Source organism: Periplaneta americana, chromosome 13 (genome assembly GCF_040183065.1).
Source record: "Periplaneta americana isolate PAMFEO1 chromosome 13, P.americana_PAMFEO1_priV1, whole genome shotgun sequence".
Classification (NCBI taxonomy): domain Eukaryota; kingdom Metazoa; phylum Arthropoda; class Insecta; order Blattodea; family Blattidae; genus Periplaneta; species Periplaneta americana.
In genome coordinates this window covers 128049169-128066537 of record NC_091129.1, presented here as the reverse complement: position 1 = coordinate 128066537, position 17369 = coordinate 128049169, and the positions used below count along the sequence as shown (strand labels likewise).

Sequence of the window (17369 nt, the reverse complement as noted above, 5' to 3'; positions counted from 1 at the left end):
GTATGACACAGTAAAAGCAGGTCAAGTAACTTGTTAAAATTAAGCAAGAAACAGCTCCGCTGGGTAGTCGAATTCCTTACAGGACACTGTGCCCTCAAGAACTTGTACAGGATAGAACATAATATCAACCCAGCCTGTACCCGTTGTTCACAGGGAGATGAGTCTGTAGCTCATCTATTGTGCAATGCACTCCCCATCAAAGAGCTCTCATCTTTGGAAAACATTTTCCAAAGCTTGATGAGCTATCAACTATCCCAGTCCATAGTTCATTAAGAACATCAAACTATTGGACTGATGAGATATTATGACGTGGATGCGCAATAGATCTTTCAGGTCGCAGTGCTAGGGAGCTGTTAGAGACCTCTCCCTTTTAAATTCAATTCAATTCAATTCAGTATGACTTAGTAAAAGTGTAATAATCACTATAATATAGATTTAAATTACTCAATTAGTCATTATGATAATGATAATCGAGACTTCACTGTATTTAGCATGTTCTGTTTGTGGATGTATCCACAGGTGAAGTACAAGCAGAGAGATAGCAATCATTGCTTTCTGACAGTCATTAGTAGAAACTATTTCTTTCCAAAATTAAGAAAAAAGAGAATTTCAGTATCTATACTAATAATAAATCTGTAGCCGAAATTTTTCTGGTAATTTTCGATTTTCCAAAAATAATTGGTCCTAACATATATAATTAATCACCCTGAAACCGAAAACCGCTTTTTTGACATTTTTGTTTGTATGTCTGTCTGTCTGTCTGTTTGTTACCTTTTCACGCGATAATGGCTGACGGATTTCTATGAAAATTGGAATATACATTAAGTTCGTTGTAATTTAGATTTTAGGCTATATGACATTCAAAATACATTACTTAAAAGGGGGGTTTATAAGGGGGCCTGAATTAAATAAATCGAAATATCTCGCTTATTATTGATTTTTGTGAAAAATGTTACATAACAAAAGTCTCTTTAAAAATAATTTCCGATAAGTTTTATTCCTTGAAAAATTTTGATAGGACTGATATTTAATGAGATAAATGAGTTTTAAAATTAAAATAACTGCCATCTAAGGCCGTGTAATGAATTAAAAAACAAATGACTTCGTCTGTAAGGGGCCTTGCACAGCAACAATCGAAAGCTATGAAAAATAGCCTACAGATAATGTTTCTGTGTTTGTATGAAGTAATATCGGAAGATAAATTAACCGATTTGTATTATTAATTATTAATTCACCATTGGAAAGTGTAGTTTCTCTAGATGGACATAATGCTATAATGTTATTACAGCAACTTCTGAGTGAATCGAGGACAGGTAAGATTAAAATAGCTTCTTATGCACAGAAAACTTGATAGGCTATTCTGTTCATTCGTTTCCTGTATTTCCTAAAATAATTTTTATGACCAAATGGGTGTCTCTGGATCAAAATGATGGCATTTTAATTATGCAAATACAATTTAAATTAAGTAACATATTAAACGATTTATCCTTATATGAAACACGAATGTTCCATGGATCAAATGTCCTATTTTAATTATGTAATTACTTTATATTTATTTCTAACGGGTGCAGCGGAGCGCACGGGTACGGCTAGTCATTTTAATAAAACAGTATTGTCCTCAGTACACTGTACATGGAGAAACTTCTCTCAAAATATATTTTTATGGCATAATGGTCAGACATTTACCTTTCAAAATGGCTGATACCTGCACTGTAAAAGACCTAAGTCACTTGCTATATCAAACAAGCTTTGTTTTCATGCTGCTATATTATTTGCATTTGCTTTCCTAAATAAAATGTCTCTTATCGCCCCCCCCCCCATCCTTACAATAATCACCTTTCCTCTTGCTGGATATTTTCACAAGAAATAACACTACGAAAATCATACTAAAATTTTCGTATACAAGATCATAATCAACACGTGGTTGGAAATCTACACAAAAACACAATACTCATGCAACAGTGTGCTCTTCTAGTAATGAGTAAAGCTGAAACCATTAAGATTGTATTTAACTGTCTGTAAATGATGTAATAGGATTAATGGAATGATCGTGAACTACAAGTGGTTGTAACATGTTAGCCGAGGACAATTTATATTAGTAAAGAGTTAATATTTATTTGTGTGCGCCAGACTGTGAATGAAATCATATCTTGTTAAAATATCTTTATTCCTTTTCTTAAAATAAACTCACCCTATTCACAAATAGGTCTATATTACTATCAGATTGTACAATACCTAGGTGATGCATCACCATTTCAAGAGGAAAAAGCTATTTTCTACAACTGTACTGCATTCGTCAAGTACAATTCTAGAGATAAAATAAGACTTCATACCTACATCATACTTTCCGATTACTCAGTCACCCATTCACTACACAAGAGTGGCAAAGCCTCCTGAGCTAGTTTCTCCTTTCCTCTGCTGGCGGCCATACTGGCCAATAAATGAACCATCTTCATTCATGCCTTCTGTATAAGTGCAACACCAACAGGCCAAAAGAAAGAAATAAACAAAAGTTAATAAAATACAAACAAAAACACAATGTAAAAAAGCATTTGGAAGGTGCATATAAATGTGGAAATGGATACAAATAGGAACAAACTATTATTTTCAGATAAACACTAAAATGGTTAAATTAAAGACAATATGGAAGGATAAAATTACAAAGAGAGTCAAAATTAATGAAGTGAATGAGTGTAATTTGTCATCATTTTTGTAAAAACTACGAACTGTATTTTTAACATATAGTAACCAGTTCTAGTCATTAAATACTTGTAAAAACCCATATTTTAGTTTGTAAATTAACATTTCACATTCACTAAATTTAATCGTTTTGTAACACTTTGTCCTTCTCCTTTAATACGGGAAGTTTGTAGCAATAAACTACTTTATATACATTTTCGTGAGAAATATGGTGTTCACATAAATTAAAAATTCTCTAATTCACATTCTTACGTATGTGTCTTATTCAGACTGTATAATCAACCATAAACAGAAATATCTCTGCAAGAGACTGGCTTAATGATTTAGCAATAACTAAGAAAAATAAAAGAATGACAATTTTATTGTTAAATAGTTGTACAGTAAAAATGCTGAAGGACTCAACACGTAGATATGATTAGATGCAATCTTTGTATGCATTCAGCACCAATGATGGATGCTGAACACAAGTCACTTGTTTTTCTATAATAACAAAAATTTCTCAATGACTTTGCAGATCCTTTACAATTTAAAAGGCTCCAATAACATCTGAATGCTAATGCTAATACTTTTCACTTTCAAAACAACATTTAATCAAATTTCTGTCAATTCTAAGACAAGATTATAAATGTCAATGCTGAAAAATCCGATAATTTAAAAATAATTAATTCATCCAAAACATTTCGACACTCTTTGTTCTCTTTTAGTGGGAATTAAATTAAATATGAAACTAAAAATTAACTTAGCATTGTATAACTTTCAAATAAAAGGGAGTAGAAAGAAGCACAACAGAGAGAAAATGAACACTTTCTGACCTGTATCTCCATCACCATATTCTGCCATAGAATCAGTGTCACTTTCTGGTGCTGCTTTAGGATCGCTACTCATCGATCCTCGACCATGAGATTTATTATCCAACCTAAAAAAAAAATTAAATTCCAAGTTCAATAGAACAATCTTTTAATGTCCAATAGAAATTGTGTACTGTTTCACTACATAAATCAACAAAGTACAGACTCTTTCCTTGAATCCATTAAATAATGAAAGATAATAAGAGGAAGATTCAAATCCATAGTAAGTTTGTCCCGCAAGGAGTTTATGGAATTTTATTTGAGCCTAGATTTGCATGCAAAGACAAACAGTCAAAGATGCACGCAAATATGCACAAAAATCAGTGTTATATACTATATAAAAAAACAAACAAATTAAAACCGAATAAACTCTGTTTTGTGACAAAACCTATCTTATTCATATTGCAGTCGACAAGGGAAATTACGTGAAATTTTTACAGCTATCAGTGCAAAGTGTTTCATACAGGGAGAAAGTTGTTTTTTTTTACTACATGCCATCACCGAAACACAAACAGTATATCTCTTCAGTTAATTTCTATTTCCACTTTCTCAGAAGACAGCTTTTTGGCAATTTTACAGACTGTTTTATTACCATAATTTTTATCTATAGTCGCGACGCTGTTATTCCCGGCATGACTCCTCCTCTTTGCTTACGTCATAGGAAGTGAAGGCTCTTTAAAGTCTAGGTAGGTAGTATCGTTCGCCATTTTTGTTCTTTCGTTGCCGAGCTACCATACGAGGAATCTATTTGCCACACCGTTAAACATTTTCATGTCGTAGCACCTATGATAATAAATCAAACGCACTGTAATTCAGCAAATAATTGAGCAGCAAATAACGTCTTCGTGTGCTTTCTGCAAACACCAACAAAAGATTATATTAAGTATTTATCGAGCCTTAAGAAATGAAGAACGTCTTCATAAGCGAATCACAAGACGCACATGTTTAAATGTAGCCTACCTGCAACGCGATTGGCTGCCGGAAATTAGAGCGACGGGACTAAAACACATTACATTGTAGAGCAAAATCATAAGCGAAATGTGCAGTTTATGACAAAAATAAAGAAATATGCATACAGCTTTCGTAACTAATGTGAAAAAAATTTCTAAAAGCCCCTAATAAAGTAATTAAATTTACGGAAAATGAACATATATAAACTCGATGGGGGAACTGGTTAGAGAATCTGTATTATATTGTGCAGAATACCACAAGATTGTAAAAATTATCAATGATTTTACTTACAAGGAGGAATGTTCAATTAGGACTGCGAAAACTCTAGTTTCAGGAAGTCCATTAACAAATTTAAATTTTACAAAGAAAGTTCCTGTCACTCAATATCCTGCATCCAGCAATGAAGCCATTAATGCTCTTACTCTTACTATCCAATACTTCTGAATTATGTATGCATGTATGTATGTATTAACACTACAATTGGGTATATACCCAGTGGCAGTGATTATAATATACAATAATAACCTATAAATAAATAAATGCAATATAAAGGCACATTTCAGTGACCTTCCAAAATATATTGAGCACTTGGAATCTTCGTTGCTACAACTGAAAGATGCAATTGGTGTCATTGACTTGCTTCTACAAAAACAAGTACCAGGACCCGTGGGTGAAGCTGACACATTAAAACTGAAGAGAATATTTTAGAGGAATCCAGGGTTTGAAAAAATAAGTGCTCCTTCTCCAGGGGGAAAGTTTGAATTGTAGTTACCGCGGGTACCTGCTGCAAGGCAGCGATGAAATTTGCACCTATGACGTCATATGCTGTCAAAAGAACCTTTTCGTCCTTCAAATGTATTTTGAGAGACAATAGAAAAAATTTCTCAGTCGAGAATCTTGAGAAGTATTTGGTCATATATTGCAACTAGGAACAGTACCAGTAAATAATGTTGTTTTGTTTGTTACTTTTTAAAATAATTCTTGATCAAGTTTGAACAAATTTAATTAAAAAGTTGTGTGTGTACTGTACCTTTTATCTATTGAAAATTGAAATTTATGTAGTTATATCAAGACAAATTATATTAGATAAAATGTTAATTGTCACAACAATTTATTCAAACTACAAATAATGTTAAAGGAAAAGGAACAAAATTTTCGAATCTTATAAATTTTGATAAATAGTTTGGTTCCTAAAAATGTCAGTTTCGTGGTCCATGTTGCCTTAATAAATAAGAATAACTGTCGTTTTTTAATGATCGGATAGTTATTGCGACCCCTTTTCACAGGTTGGGAATAAAACCTAAGAAAAATTATTTCACCTATTCCAAAAACCTGTTGTTGTTGTTTTCTAATGCCAGGCATTTGACAAAGTCATTTGACCTCTTGCACTCCAATATTTTTCAAAGATATTATCATGACTAGCCACTGAAGCACAGATTTTGAGGTGTTCCGAATCCATTTCTTGGTTTGAGTTGCACAATGGGCAGTTAGGGGACTGATATATTCCAATTCTATGCAGGTGTTTGGCCAAACAATCATGGCCTGTTGCCAATCTAAATGCAGCTACAGACGATTTTCGTGGTAAATCGGGAATTAACTGTGGATTTTGATGCAGAGAGTTCCACTTTTTCCCTTGAGATTGTGTTATCAAATTTTGTTTGTTGAAATCTAAGTATGTAGATTTAATAAATCTCTTCACAGAGTAATATGTAGATTCAGTAACACGTCTGTAAGTAGCAGTGCTGCCCTTCTATGCTAAAGCATCCACATTCTCGTTTCCCAGGATTCCACAATGGGATGGTATCCATTGGAATACAATTCTTTTATTGAGTGATATTAATTGAGAGAGCATTTTAGTTATTTCTGCTGTTTGAGATGATGGTGTGTGTTTAGAGACTATTGATAGAATAGCTGCTTTGGAGTCTGACAATATAACTGCATTTTTAAATTTGTTGATGTGGCATAAAAGATTCCTGAGACTTTCACTTATTGCAATGATTTCTCCATCAAAACTTTTTGTTCCATACCCAAGAGATCTATAAAGTGAGAAGAGACAGCACGTAATACCTGCATCGGCACCTTGTTCTTTGGAGATCAAGGATCCGTCAGTGTATAAATGAAGCCAGTTTTGTGGATGGTACCTAATATTAATTGTCTCTAAAGACAATTGTTTTAGTATTTCAGTGTTTACTTCTGATTTTAGTATTTCTTCTGTTAAATTTAGATTATATTCCATATTTAATAGAGTTAAAGGGTTTGGTTTAATTTGTAGGTTTTCTTTTAAATTCGGGACGTTGATTTTCTATTTTAATTCTTGAACAATGGACATGAAACTTTTTTGAGTTTTCAATCTACAGAGAGGACTGTATGAATGCCAATTGTTTCCTGGTAATCTAATAAGTTTTTCATATTGAATCAGTGCTTTTTCTTCTATTGTCATTTTGATGCTGTTAATATTAGTGAGGAATCTCATAGAATCTATTGGAGTTGTTTTGATTCCACCAGTAATGAGTCTGAGAGCTTGGTTTTGAACATATTCTATTTCGTTTATGAAAGGTGAAGTAATTAAAATTTCTCCACAGTATGTCAGCACTGGCTGTATAAACATTTTGTATGTAGTGTTCAAAGTATTCCTAGAGCATCCCCATTTCTTTCCTGCTAGTCTTTTTAGAAGGGAGAATCTTTTACGAGCTTTTTCAGAAATGTATTTCAAATGGTTGCTCCATGTTAACTTACTATCGAAAATAACTCCAAGATATTTGGATTCATAAGTCCTAGGAAGGTGTTGGCCATCCAAAAACCTAAAATGGTCTTTTTAAAAACCTAACACCCAGTCCCTAGTTATCATTAATAAGGCTCTGACGACCCAATATAACTGTTACATCTAAAATGGAGAAAATCCCATTTGAAAGCTTGTCCAGAGGCTTCGAAGAGGCAGACCCTCTAATGGACTGTACAGTGTCAGTCTAGAAACTGCTGTCATGGAGAACCAAAACTTCTTTCAACCCACAAATGAATAGTTGGGCAGATAACATGTTATGAAATATTAATTTCCTATTTATGGTTAGTTTGGGTTGTACATTCTTTAGTTGAACTATTTTTCCCACACCTTTAAATGTCTGTCTATTTTAACAAAATATATCTGGAAGTATGTAGAATATGGAGAAGAAAATTCGACATTAATAATACACTATTTCCTTATATATACCATTACATTAATATGGCTTTACCCAGCCACTATCAACTTGACGTCCTTGAGTGAAAAATACTGGAGAGCGTGAGAATTAATGATTTCATTGCCAGAAATTCAGCATTAGTAAACAACAACAACATTAATATGGCTAACACAGTAATTTTGTTTCTTACCTTGCATCATACTTCACCCTAAGATTACGAGCAAGGGGTAGGGTAAAGGAATAAAAAGCACGCCAAATTAATAATTTTGAAAGCTTATACATTTTTGTTGTTGTTTAGTCAACTGTTCGAAGACATCTGAAATATTTTTTGCTACATCACTCTTCTATACTGGAAAGCAAGAAAGTTAATGGCTTTAATCCCAAGAATTCAGTACGGTATTAGTTGAGGGGCTTAGAACAAAAAGCAGATAAGTGACATTATTAAAAAAAATGAGGTAAGTGCGTGTTGTGATAGTCCAAAAGGATGTTTCTTTGGGATAAAATCAGGTAAGTGATCACACTGTGCAGTGCTGCTATATGGGCATCATTTCACCAAACTAGTGTATAATATTTCATTGCATGTAGAACTTAACTGTAATTTCCTCAAAACTAGGTTTCCGTCACTTACCTGCTTTTTGTTCTAAGCCCCTCAGTTAACAACAACAATATTTTAGAAAAGCTTATTACTGCGTACTTACGGTTGTGAGTATTCATGAAACCCTGGTTCTTCTGGGTAGTCTGTACGCCCATGTGCTGCCTCTCGTTCATGGACGGCATATTTGCCACCTCTATTACGTTTGATGATGCATACAATTATCAACACCAGCAGTAAAAACGCAATGGCTAGCATCATGCCTATAAACCATCCTGCTGTGGCTACATTCTCTTTCGGTTTGATGATGATGCTATCTGCTCACAAGAAAACAAAACACAATGCACATCACTGTTCATAAATAATTAGTTCTATAGCTACAACAGCAACTCTCCACTCTGCAAACAGAAGTACACATAATAATGGGAGTAATTTGAAATGTATGATACACAAAAATAAAAGTGTAGCATGAACGATATTCTCATTTTCCTAGGCATCACAATTCATGACTCTCCATATTCCAGTGCAAATACCAAACTGTCAACTCCGTACAGTTATCACTTTTTTTAACAAGGTAATTCAAGAAATCGACAAAATTTCACTCTGACAATCATTATGTTATACCCTCAGATTAATTATCGACAATTTTGCATTATAACTGCAAAGCACGATAATTTAAAATATAAAGAAAATATTTTATATATTTTATATATATATATATATATATATATATATATATATATATATTCATTGTGTTCTGCCCAAGGGCAGGTCTTTCACTGCAAACCAAGCATTCTCCAGTCTTTTCTATTTTCTGCCTACCTCTTTGTCTCCTCATATATGATTCATATATCATAATGCTGTCTATCATCTGATTATCTTCTTCTGTTCCGAACTCTTCTCCCGTTCACCATTTCTTCCAGTGCATCCTGCAGAAGGCAGTTACTTCTTTTCCTCTTTCTGATCAGTTTCAGCATCATTCTTTCTTCATTCACTCTTTCCAACACAGCTTCATTTCTTATTCTGTCTGTCCATTTCACATGCTCCATCCTTCTCCATATCCACATTTCAAATGATTCTGCTCACTTTTCTTCACTTTGTCGTAATGTCCATGTTTCTGCCCCACACAAAGCACTTCACTAGTCTCTTCCTCAGTTCTTTCTCTAGACGTCCGTAGAAGATACTCCTTCTTCTATTAAAAGCTTCCTTTGCCATTGCTATTCTCCTTTTGACTTCTTGGCAGCAGCTCATCATTCAATTAAGTTAACATTCATGTACGGTAAATTACATATAATCTAAGAGTTTCATTTTTTTAGTATATTCAGTGTTGTAATCAGTCAGTTATCTATTAATCCAGTAATTTTTTTCATTTCACCAACATGATGCCAAACTGATAAATCATCCCCATTTGTTACAAATGGAGTTTTCTCTTCTACTTCTGCTCGTAATACAAAAACTATATATAATAGAATTCTTTGTATCTGACACCCAAATAACTTGCAGTTCCAAAACAATGGAACTTTTGAATAAGAAAAAGAAAACTGAAAATATGAGGGAAAGTCAGTAAATAAGTCACAAATTGAAATAGCGACCTATGAGATGCCTGAAGCTATCACCACTATCAATGTGCATACAAGCAAAACAAAGAAACAGCCTTCTAGATTGTTAACTTCGTATCAGAAAATGAGGCTGGAAGCTGATCTCCGTGGCTGATGCTACATCTGATCTGCATATAGTACACTCTACTTTTGAGTTAATTTGGTCGAATTCTTTTTAAGTATGGATAAGGATGAATTGTTTGAAAAATTACACGTTACTTTGGGCATGATAATAAACTGAGAACTACTAAACTACACTAAAAGAAAAAAAACTACACTTTCTACATGTGGACTAGTGTTCACTGAACAACAATTAACATTCAAATTCAATAAAACTAAAACAAGATGCTATGTTCAAATGTAGCCGAGCTTCAACTGCAAATTCCAGTTATAAAAGCAAAACAGAATCATAATGATCAACATTGGAAATAGTAAGAACATGTACTCATGCTACTTGTACTCATACAAAAATATTTTCACAGACTGTTGGAGAGGACAAAATTAATTCTCCTTGAATATCAATTATTGCTGATAAAATAATAATAATAACGAGAAATTTTGAAATAGCATAAACAATATTATCTTATATTTTGTAGAAAAACTGAAACATTTGGCATCCTGGACATACTCTTTCGGGGGGAGACAGATGTTAGAAATTCGGACTTGCCCTGGCTAAACCAGGATGTCTGGGTGCCCTATCCTTATGTAAGAAGATTGAACAGAGAATTCCGACAGAGGATATTTGAGATTGATGAATAATTTTATTGAGTTTCAAAGAAATGGAATGCAAATTTATGGGTATAGCTCGCATTCTAATGTAATGAAGCCTGAAAACATTTTCATTCCGTACTGAGATTATAATAAGGCTAATGACAAAGAAATAGCCCATACTAATAAAATCAGCTGACTCACCCATACTAGAGATTTCGACTTCCTCAATTTCACTCTCAGTCATATGTTCTCCATCAACAGCAACAACACTGAATTCATACAGCTCACCAGGCATCAAACCCCGCACAATGATAAAGTCTTCATTCAATTCTGCATCAGTCTCTGTGAACATGGTTTCACCCTTTTTCCTAGAACAGAAGCATTTTAACATATTACAGGTTACATCTGCTTTTCTGATACTTCACATAGACTGCAATAAAGTTCAATTTACAGTCTGCTGAAAACAATTAAAATTCAATATACAGGGTTAGTTAAAAGTCCCGCACCACCTAAATAACTTTTGAAGCATAAGATTCAGTGACATGAAACTTGGTATGTGAGGATAACCATACACTAAGAACTCAATATTGGTATTACAGAGTTTTTTCTACTCCAACTCTCTTATTTTAAATGGAACACCCAATATATTTTTTTATTTTTGAATAGTGCTCATTAAGAGCTTTTCAAAAAGTACCAACACTCGATATTTCTGTACAAATTCAGTGTTGCTAAGTCAAGAAAACAGAAAAGTGTATCGAATATTAAAACAATAAACACACCACCTAAATAACTTTTGAAGCATATGGTTCAGTGATATGAAACTTGGTATGTGAGGATAACCATATGCCAAGAACTCAATAATGGTATTACCGAGTTTTTTCTACTTCCGGTTTAACCGGAAGTAACTCCAACTCTCTTATTTTAAATGGAACACCCAATATATTTTTTTATTTTTGAATAAAGCTCATTAAGAGCTTTTCAAAAAGTACCCACACTTGATACTTCTGTACAAATTCAGTGTTGCTAAATAAAAATGGAAGTGTTGCAAGATATTCCTAAAGCCTGGTTAAATCATTCCTTAAATGGTTTCTACGATCGAGTGACACATTGTAAAGCAGCTGAGGGCTACCAATTTGAACACATAATTTAGAAGGTGAGCTAGCTTTGTTTTGTTTTTGTTAAGGAAGAAGTATTTTATTATTTTAATATTCGATACACTTTTCTGTTTTCTTGACTTAGCAACACTGAATTTGTACAGAAGTATCGAGTGTGGGTACTTTTTGAAAAGCTCTTAATGAGCACTATTCAAAAATAAAAAAAATATATTGGGTGTTCCATTTAAAATAAGAGAGTTGGAGTTACTTCCGGTTAAACCGGAAGTAGAAAAAACTCGTTAATACCATTATTGAGTTCTTAGTATATGGTTATCCTCACATACCAAGTTTCATGTCACTGAACCATATGCTTCAAAAGTTATTTAGGTGGTGCGGGACTTTTAACTAACCCTGTATATTGTACTACAGTCAAATTAAATCTTGTTAAATCACAAAAATGTTTTCTTAAAAATATGCACCAGTAGTACAGTACCTAAACTGTTCAATGATACACAGTAACACAAGTAAATACAATGTTTGACAAGTCTGCCCTTTTTGTTCAAAATCCTCTCATTCAATTTTAATTGCAATTATGTGTTATTATTGAAAAACCCTGTATAAGGCACGAGATACCTTCTAAAACTACAAATTACAGTTCAGTATCTGATAGTGAAGTATCCATACTGTAAATCTTGCAATAAATTTTAATCTACGAGAAATGAAATACATTAGATCCATTGGTTGATTATTAGTGGCTCCACAAATAGGCCAGTCTGGTGGTGTAATTCCATTTAAGAGTTAGGGGCACTGGGATGTATGAATTCATTACCCTACAGTTATATGTTGATAGGCGAGAAATAATCAGTTAATTTCATCCATAGTTCTCTCATTCAGGGACAATAATTTACATTCCATAAATCTACAATAAGGTCCTTTTAGGATTACTTTCCTTCCAAAGAAAGCAATAAGCATTTGAACGCCATTAAAATAAATTGCCCTCAATCAGTTTCATCTTGCAAACATTTATTGTAATGAAAAAAACTGTAACCACTAGAGCAGCAAGAAATTGTTGTTATTGTTAGTACCGTTGCTTACGAGATTACACAAGCTGGTGCATAGCGCTTGAAAAACGAGTCTGAAGTGGTTCCCTCGTAATGCCAATTCCGCCGCTCGGAGTGCTGTTCTGCCCTAAATATTCATAGCAGAGCACTTAAATGACATTGACATTTGGGACATTTAAAGGACTCGCCATTGCTTATTAAATGCTTCGTACAATATTTTATGGACAATAGACGTAATTTCCAAACTTCTACTCCTCAATTATATTACAATAAAAGACTGTCAATCTTGATATTAAAACATATTACATATAAACTGAGGGGCTGTCTGCTCTGTACTTCAGTTCATACACCAAACATTTCCGGAAATAAATTAACTTGACATCTTACATGTACGCACTATAGCCTACCCTTTTCACCTAATATTAATATTGTTATTAAATAAGACATTGCAACTAATTAAGGTACTGCATTATCTTTAATTTCCTTGAATTCATAATTAAGCATTTGCAAGAAGATCTAACTTTTCCCTCTCTTTTTAAAAAAAATACGAACGTCACAATAACTGAGAAGTATAATTATTGCGCGATGTTTTCTTGCAGTGGTGAAAACATTTCTATAGGCCTACTGATTAATCTATTGAGCATAGTAATAGTAAACACTGTAGTATTTTAGTGCGTGTAAATATATTTTGAATTAGCATTTATTCAATTAGGAAGTTAGCCTGTAATTTGTGTGATTGAAATGGTTTACTGCTGTGTGCCATTGTGCAAATCGAACCAGAATAAAGAATGTGATCTTTCGTTTCATTGTTTTCCACAAGATGAAAGACTAAGAAAGAAGTGGTGTGTAGCCATTTCTCGCGAAGGGGACAAACCAAGGACTCTTTGGACGCCAAACAAGAAATCGGTGTCTGCAGCAGACATTTCAAAGAAGCTGATTTTAGCATTAGCACAACATTAAAACGTTTGCTTCCTAATGTGGTACCATCCGTCTTTGATGATTTTCCAAAACATAAACAAAATGTTTCAAACATAAGTAGACGCAACAAAAGAAGGATAACAGAAGTGGTGAATAACATCCATCCTGCCAAGAAAAATAAACCCAATGTTGAACATAGTACATCAGCTTTCAACGAAGCAAATGTTTCAATTGAAGAAATCTATGAAGCACATAAAAAAACTATAGCCACACAGTGCTCAATTGAAAGTAAAAAAATTCCCAAAGCCATTACATTACAACGTAAAAAAATTACTGGGACAATTCGGAAACAAAATCAGCTTATTGGAAAACTAAGACAGACAATATGTAATTTAAAAAGCAAGCTCTGGAGTTTACAGAAACAAAACGAGAAGGAAGAACAAGGAATTGAAAAGCAACTTACCAAAATAAAAGAAGCTGCTAAAGAAGGTAGTTTGAAAGCAAGCTTTTTGACTGAACAAATTCAGGCTTTCGGAAAACAAAAGTGTAAATTTCATGAAAACACACTGAAAATCTGCATACTGCTATCTAACAGGTCATCTACCGGCTATAGATTACTAAGAAACTTGGGTATTTTACACTTAACCCATCAAAAGACATTAAAAACTTATATTGGTCACTCAAAAGGAGAAACAGGTGTCACCTCTTTGATAAAGGCTAATTGCAGAGGAAAAGTCCTTGGAGCATGAAAATGAAAAAGTTGGATCTCTCATTATTGACGAAATGAGTATTAAACCGAAATTGATGTATGACAGAAATTTGGATATGTTGATAGGAATGACAGACACTGAGAAAAATGCTATTGGGATTGAAAATAAGCTGGCCAATAAATTGCTGTGCATTCTGTTCAAGGGTCTGTCTACAAAGTACAGAATACCAGTGTCATTTTATTTTACACACAATTTAACCGGAGATGAGTTGGCAAAATTGACTATGGAAGCCCTAAAAGTAGTGGAAGATATTGGATTTAAAGTAATTAGAATTGTGACGGATAACATGCAATTTTCGAATAAAACTTAGCTGAACAAACTTCAAATAACATTGTAATATGCTTGGCATATTTATAATATTCGTACTCAATCAGTAATGCACAATTAATCGAACTATTTTCACGAGACACAATGCTTTGTAATGGTACTATTCATCATTTCTTAGGGCAGCGAGGTGAACCTAGCGGCAGAAATTGTCATGACTCACAGATACCTACTCTCGATCGTGCTATGCGCCAGCTTGTGTAATCTCGTAAGCAACGGTTAGTACACACGTTTGAAATAAATCCATATTGAGAATTCAGGAACATATCTGATATTATCACAGTACATTAGACTGCAATTAGTTTTAGCAATGACTTACCTGTACTTAACAAAGAAATGGGAACCCAGCATGCCTTCAATGTTAGGAAGCCACACGACTTTGACTCTAGCATAACCTTCTTCTGAAGCAAGTTTTGTCCACGTGAATCTAGGTTTGTCAGGAGCAACAGTAACAGATCCTTTTGACCGTGTTCGCTGCTCAATGAAATATGCTTCTCCTTCTCCTGCACCTGTGGTGGCCTTTATATGAATCCTATATTTGGTTCCTGGTTCAAGTCCTGCTAGTTTTGCACGGGTCTGATTGGGATCTGTAATACGTGGAAATCTTTCCAATACATTCTCAACTTTAGTTCCCTTAACAGTCTGAAAGTAAATTCTGTAGCCAGTAAGAATGCCATTTGGTTGTTCAGGACGCTTCCACACTAAATACAGGGCAGATGATCCCAGAGGAAATGCTTCAAAGAGCTGTACAGTACCAGGAACTGGAACAAAACACAAAAATATGCTGATTTAATATTGCATACTGCTGTAATCAAAGCCTACTCACCAGATGAGAGGATCATATCGTAAGATTAAAAAACAACAACAACAATAATAATGATAATGATGATGATAATAATAATAATAATAATAATAATAATAATAATAATAATATAACAAAATAAAATAAAAATAAAATTAAATAATATAAAATAAAAATATATTATAATAATATAAAGAAAAAAATAATAAGAAGAAAATCAAAAGAAAACTGGAGGAAATGTAAAATTACAATCCATTTTAGGCCACTGCAGGATTCGCAGCAATGAGAAGCTTAATATGTTCACAAAGAAAGGTACCATAATTAGACATTTTTATTCTATATTCTTCATGATAACAAACTGCATATTCTCATAAGCAATGTTGGGAACCCTTCTGTTTGAAACTACGCTAGAGAAAATGAAAAAAATTGATTATATACGACGTTCATCCAGGAAGTTTCAATGGCTGACGAAGAAAACAAAAACATCAATAAGTAAGAAATATGTATTGCACTATTTACAGAGAAGCACTGGCAACTTCTCAATATAGTCACCACCATTACTGAGGCACTTATCGTACTGGTGCACCAACGTTTGTATGCCTATGTTATAGAAGTCTGCCACCAACGTCTGGAGCCATGAAGTCATGTCGTCTGTATCTCAGCGTCATTGTGGAAACATTTTCCTGCCAGAAAGCACTTCATGAGATGGAAGAGATGGAAGTCACTTGGCACGAGGTCGAGACTGTAGCGTGGATGGTCAAAGATATCTCATCCAAACTGAAGAAACAGATTCCATGTGGCGTTGGCTGTATGGATTCATACATTATCGTGCAAAAGCATAATACCTCGTCAGCATTCCACGTCTCTTGTTCTGGATCGCCCTCCTCAGATTTCGCAATATCTGATAATACCGCTCAGGATTAACAGTCTCCTCTTGCAGTAAAAACTCGCACGTGAGAACACCATGTCGATCCCAGAAGACAGTGGACATGATTTTTTTGACAGATTGTCTGTTTGAATTTGGTCCTCACAGATGAACCACTACGCCGCCAATGCATGGATTGTTGTTTTGTTCCTATTGTGGCATACCCATGTTTCATCCCCAGTGACAACATTGTCGAGAAACTCGTCACCTTTCTCTGCATACCGCTGGAGGAATGTCAATGCTGTGGCCAGACGTTTCGTTTTGTGTTCATCTGTCAGCTGCTCTGCTGAAGATTGCTTCTGAGCATGCAGAAATCGGATAACTGCACGAATCTTGCAGTTGGTGGGAGACAGTGTAGCCATTTTCTCCTAGACTATGCAATAACTACTGCCGTCACAAGACTGAAACTGCACTGCATTATTCTCACATACCCCCTCTCTACTGCTACGCATGCACATTCCCGTTCAACTAGTCATGCCATCTCTGAACGCAACTGAAACTTACTTCCTGGATAACCTCTTAATCAGCAAATATACTCTGACTGCGTTGTACATTTAATAACTGTTACAAATCATTTATTTTCATCACATCAAACATTAAAATATATCCAAACAATACAAAGTATCATTGGCACATTTGGGTGGTAACACTGTTCGCAATCGCTGCAGAAGTTTCAACAAAACCGATTTAAAAAGTGCTGTGACTGCAACCCTGAGAACCTTGTTCACACATCACCAATTTTAAGCTGTGCACAGCATGAAAAAGTTCTAGACAGCTGGGTCGGCAGCTGCTACTTTCCGAGTTGCGCCATTATTCACATGTTGCAGTACAAGAGTTTCACAGTATTTTGTACTGCAGCGCTGCAAAAGTAGTGACATGTGACCATACCTTAAGATACA

At 34.2% G+C, this 17369-nt stretch overlaps 1 protein-coding gene across 4 annotated transcripts in view; it reads right to left on the bottom strand.

The window, feature by feature from the left end:
• Positions 1-17369, bottom strand: part of Nrg (Neuroglian) — a 75479-nt gene that overhangs the window by 10434 nt on the left and 47676 nt on the right. For 2 of the 4 annotated variants that reach the window (XM_069844190.1, XM_069844191.1), the window contains exons 18-21: positions 15063-15504; positions 10778-10944; positions 8374-8584; positions 3513-3616 (exon numbers count right to left, since the gene is read on the bottom strand). In XM_069844190.1, the coding sequence (XP_069700291.1) occupies positions 3513-3616; positions 8374-8584; positions 10778-10944; positions 15063-15504 (924 nt within the window). Of the gene's footprint in view, positions 1-2333; positions 2466-3512; positions 3617-8373; positions 8585-10777; positions 10945-15062; positions 15505-17369 lie in introns of all 4 variants that reach the window. The other 2 variants (XM_069844192.1, XM_069844193.1) reach the window with 2 other exon arrangements.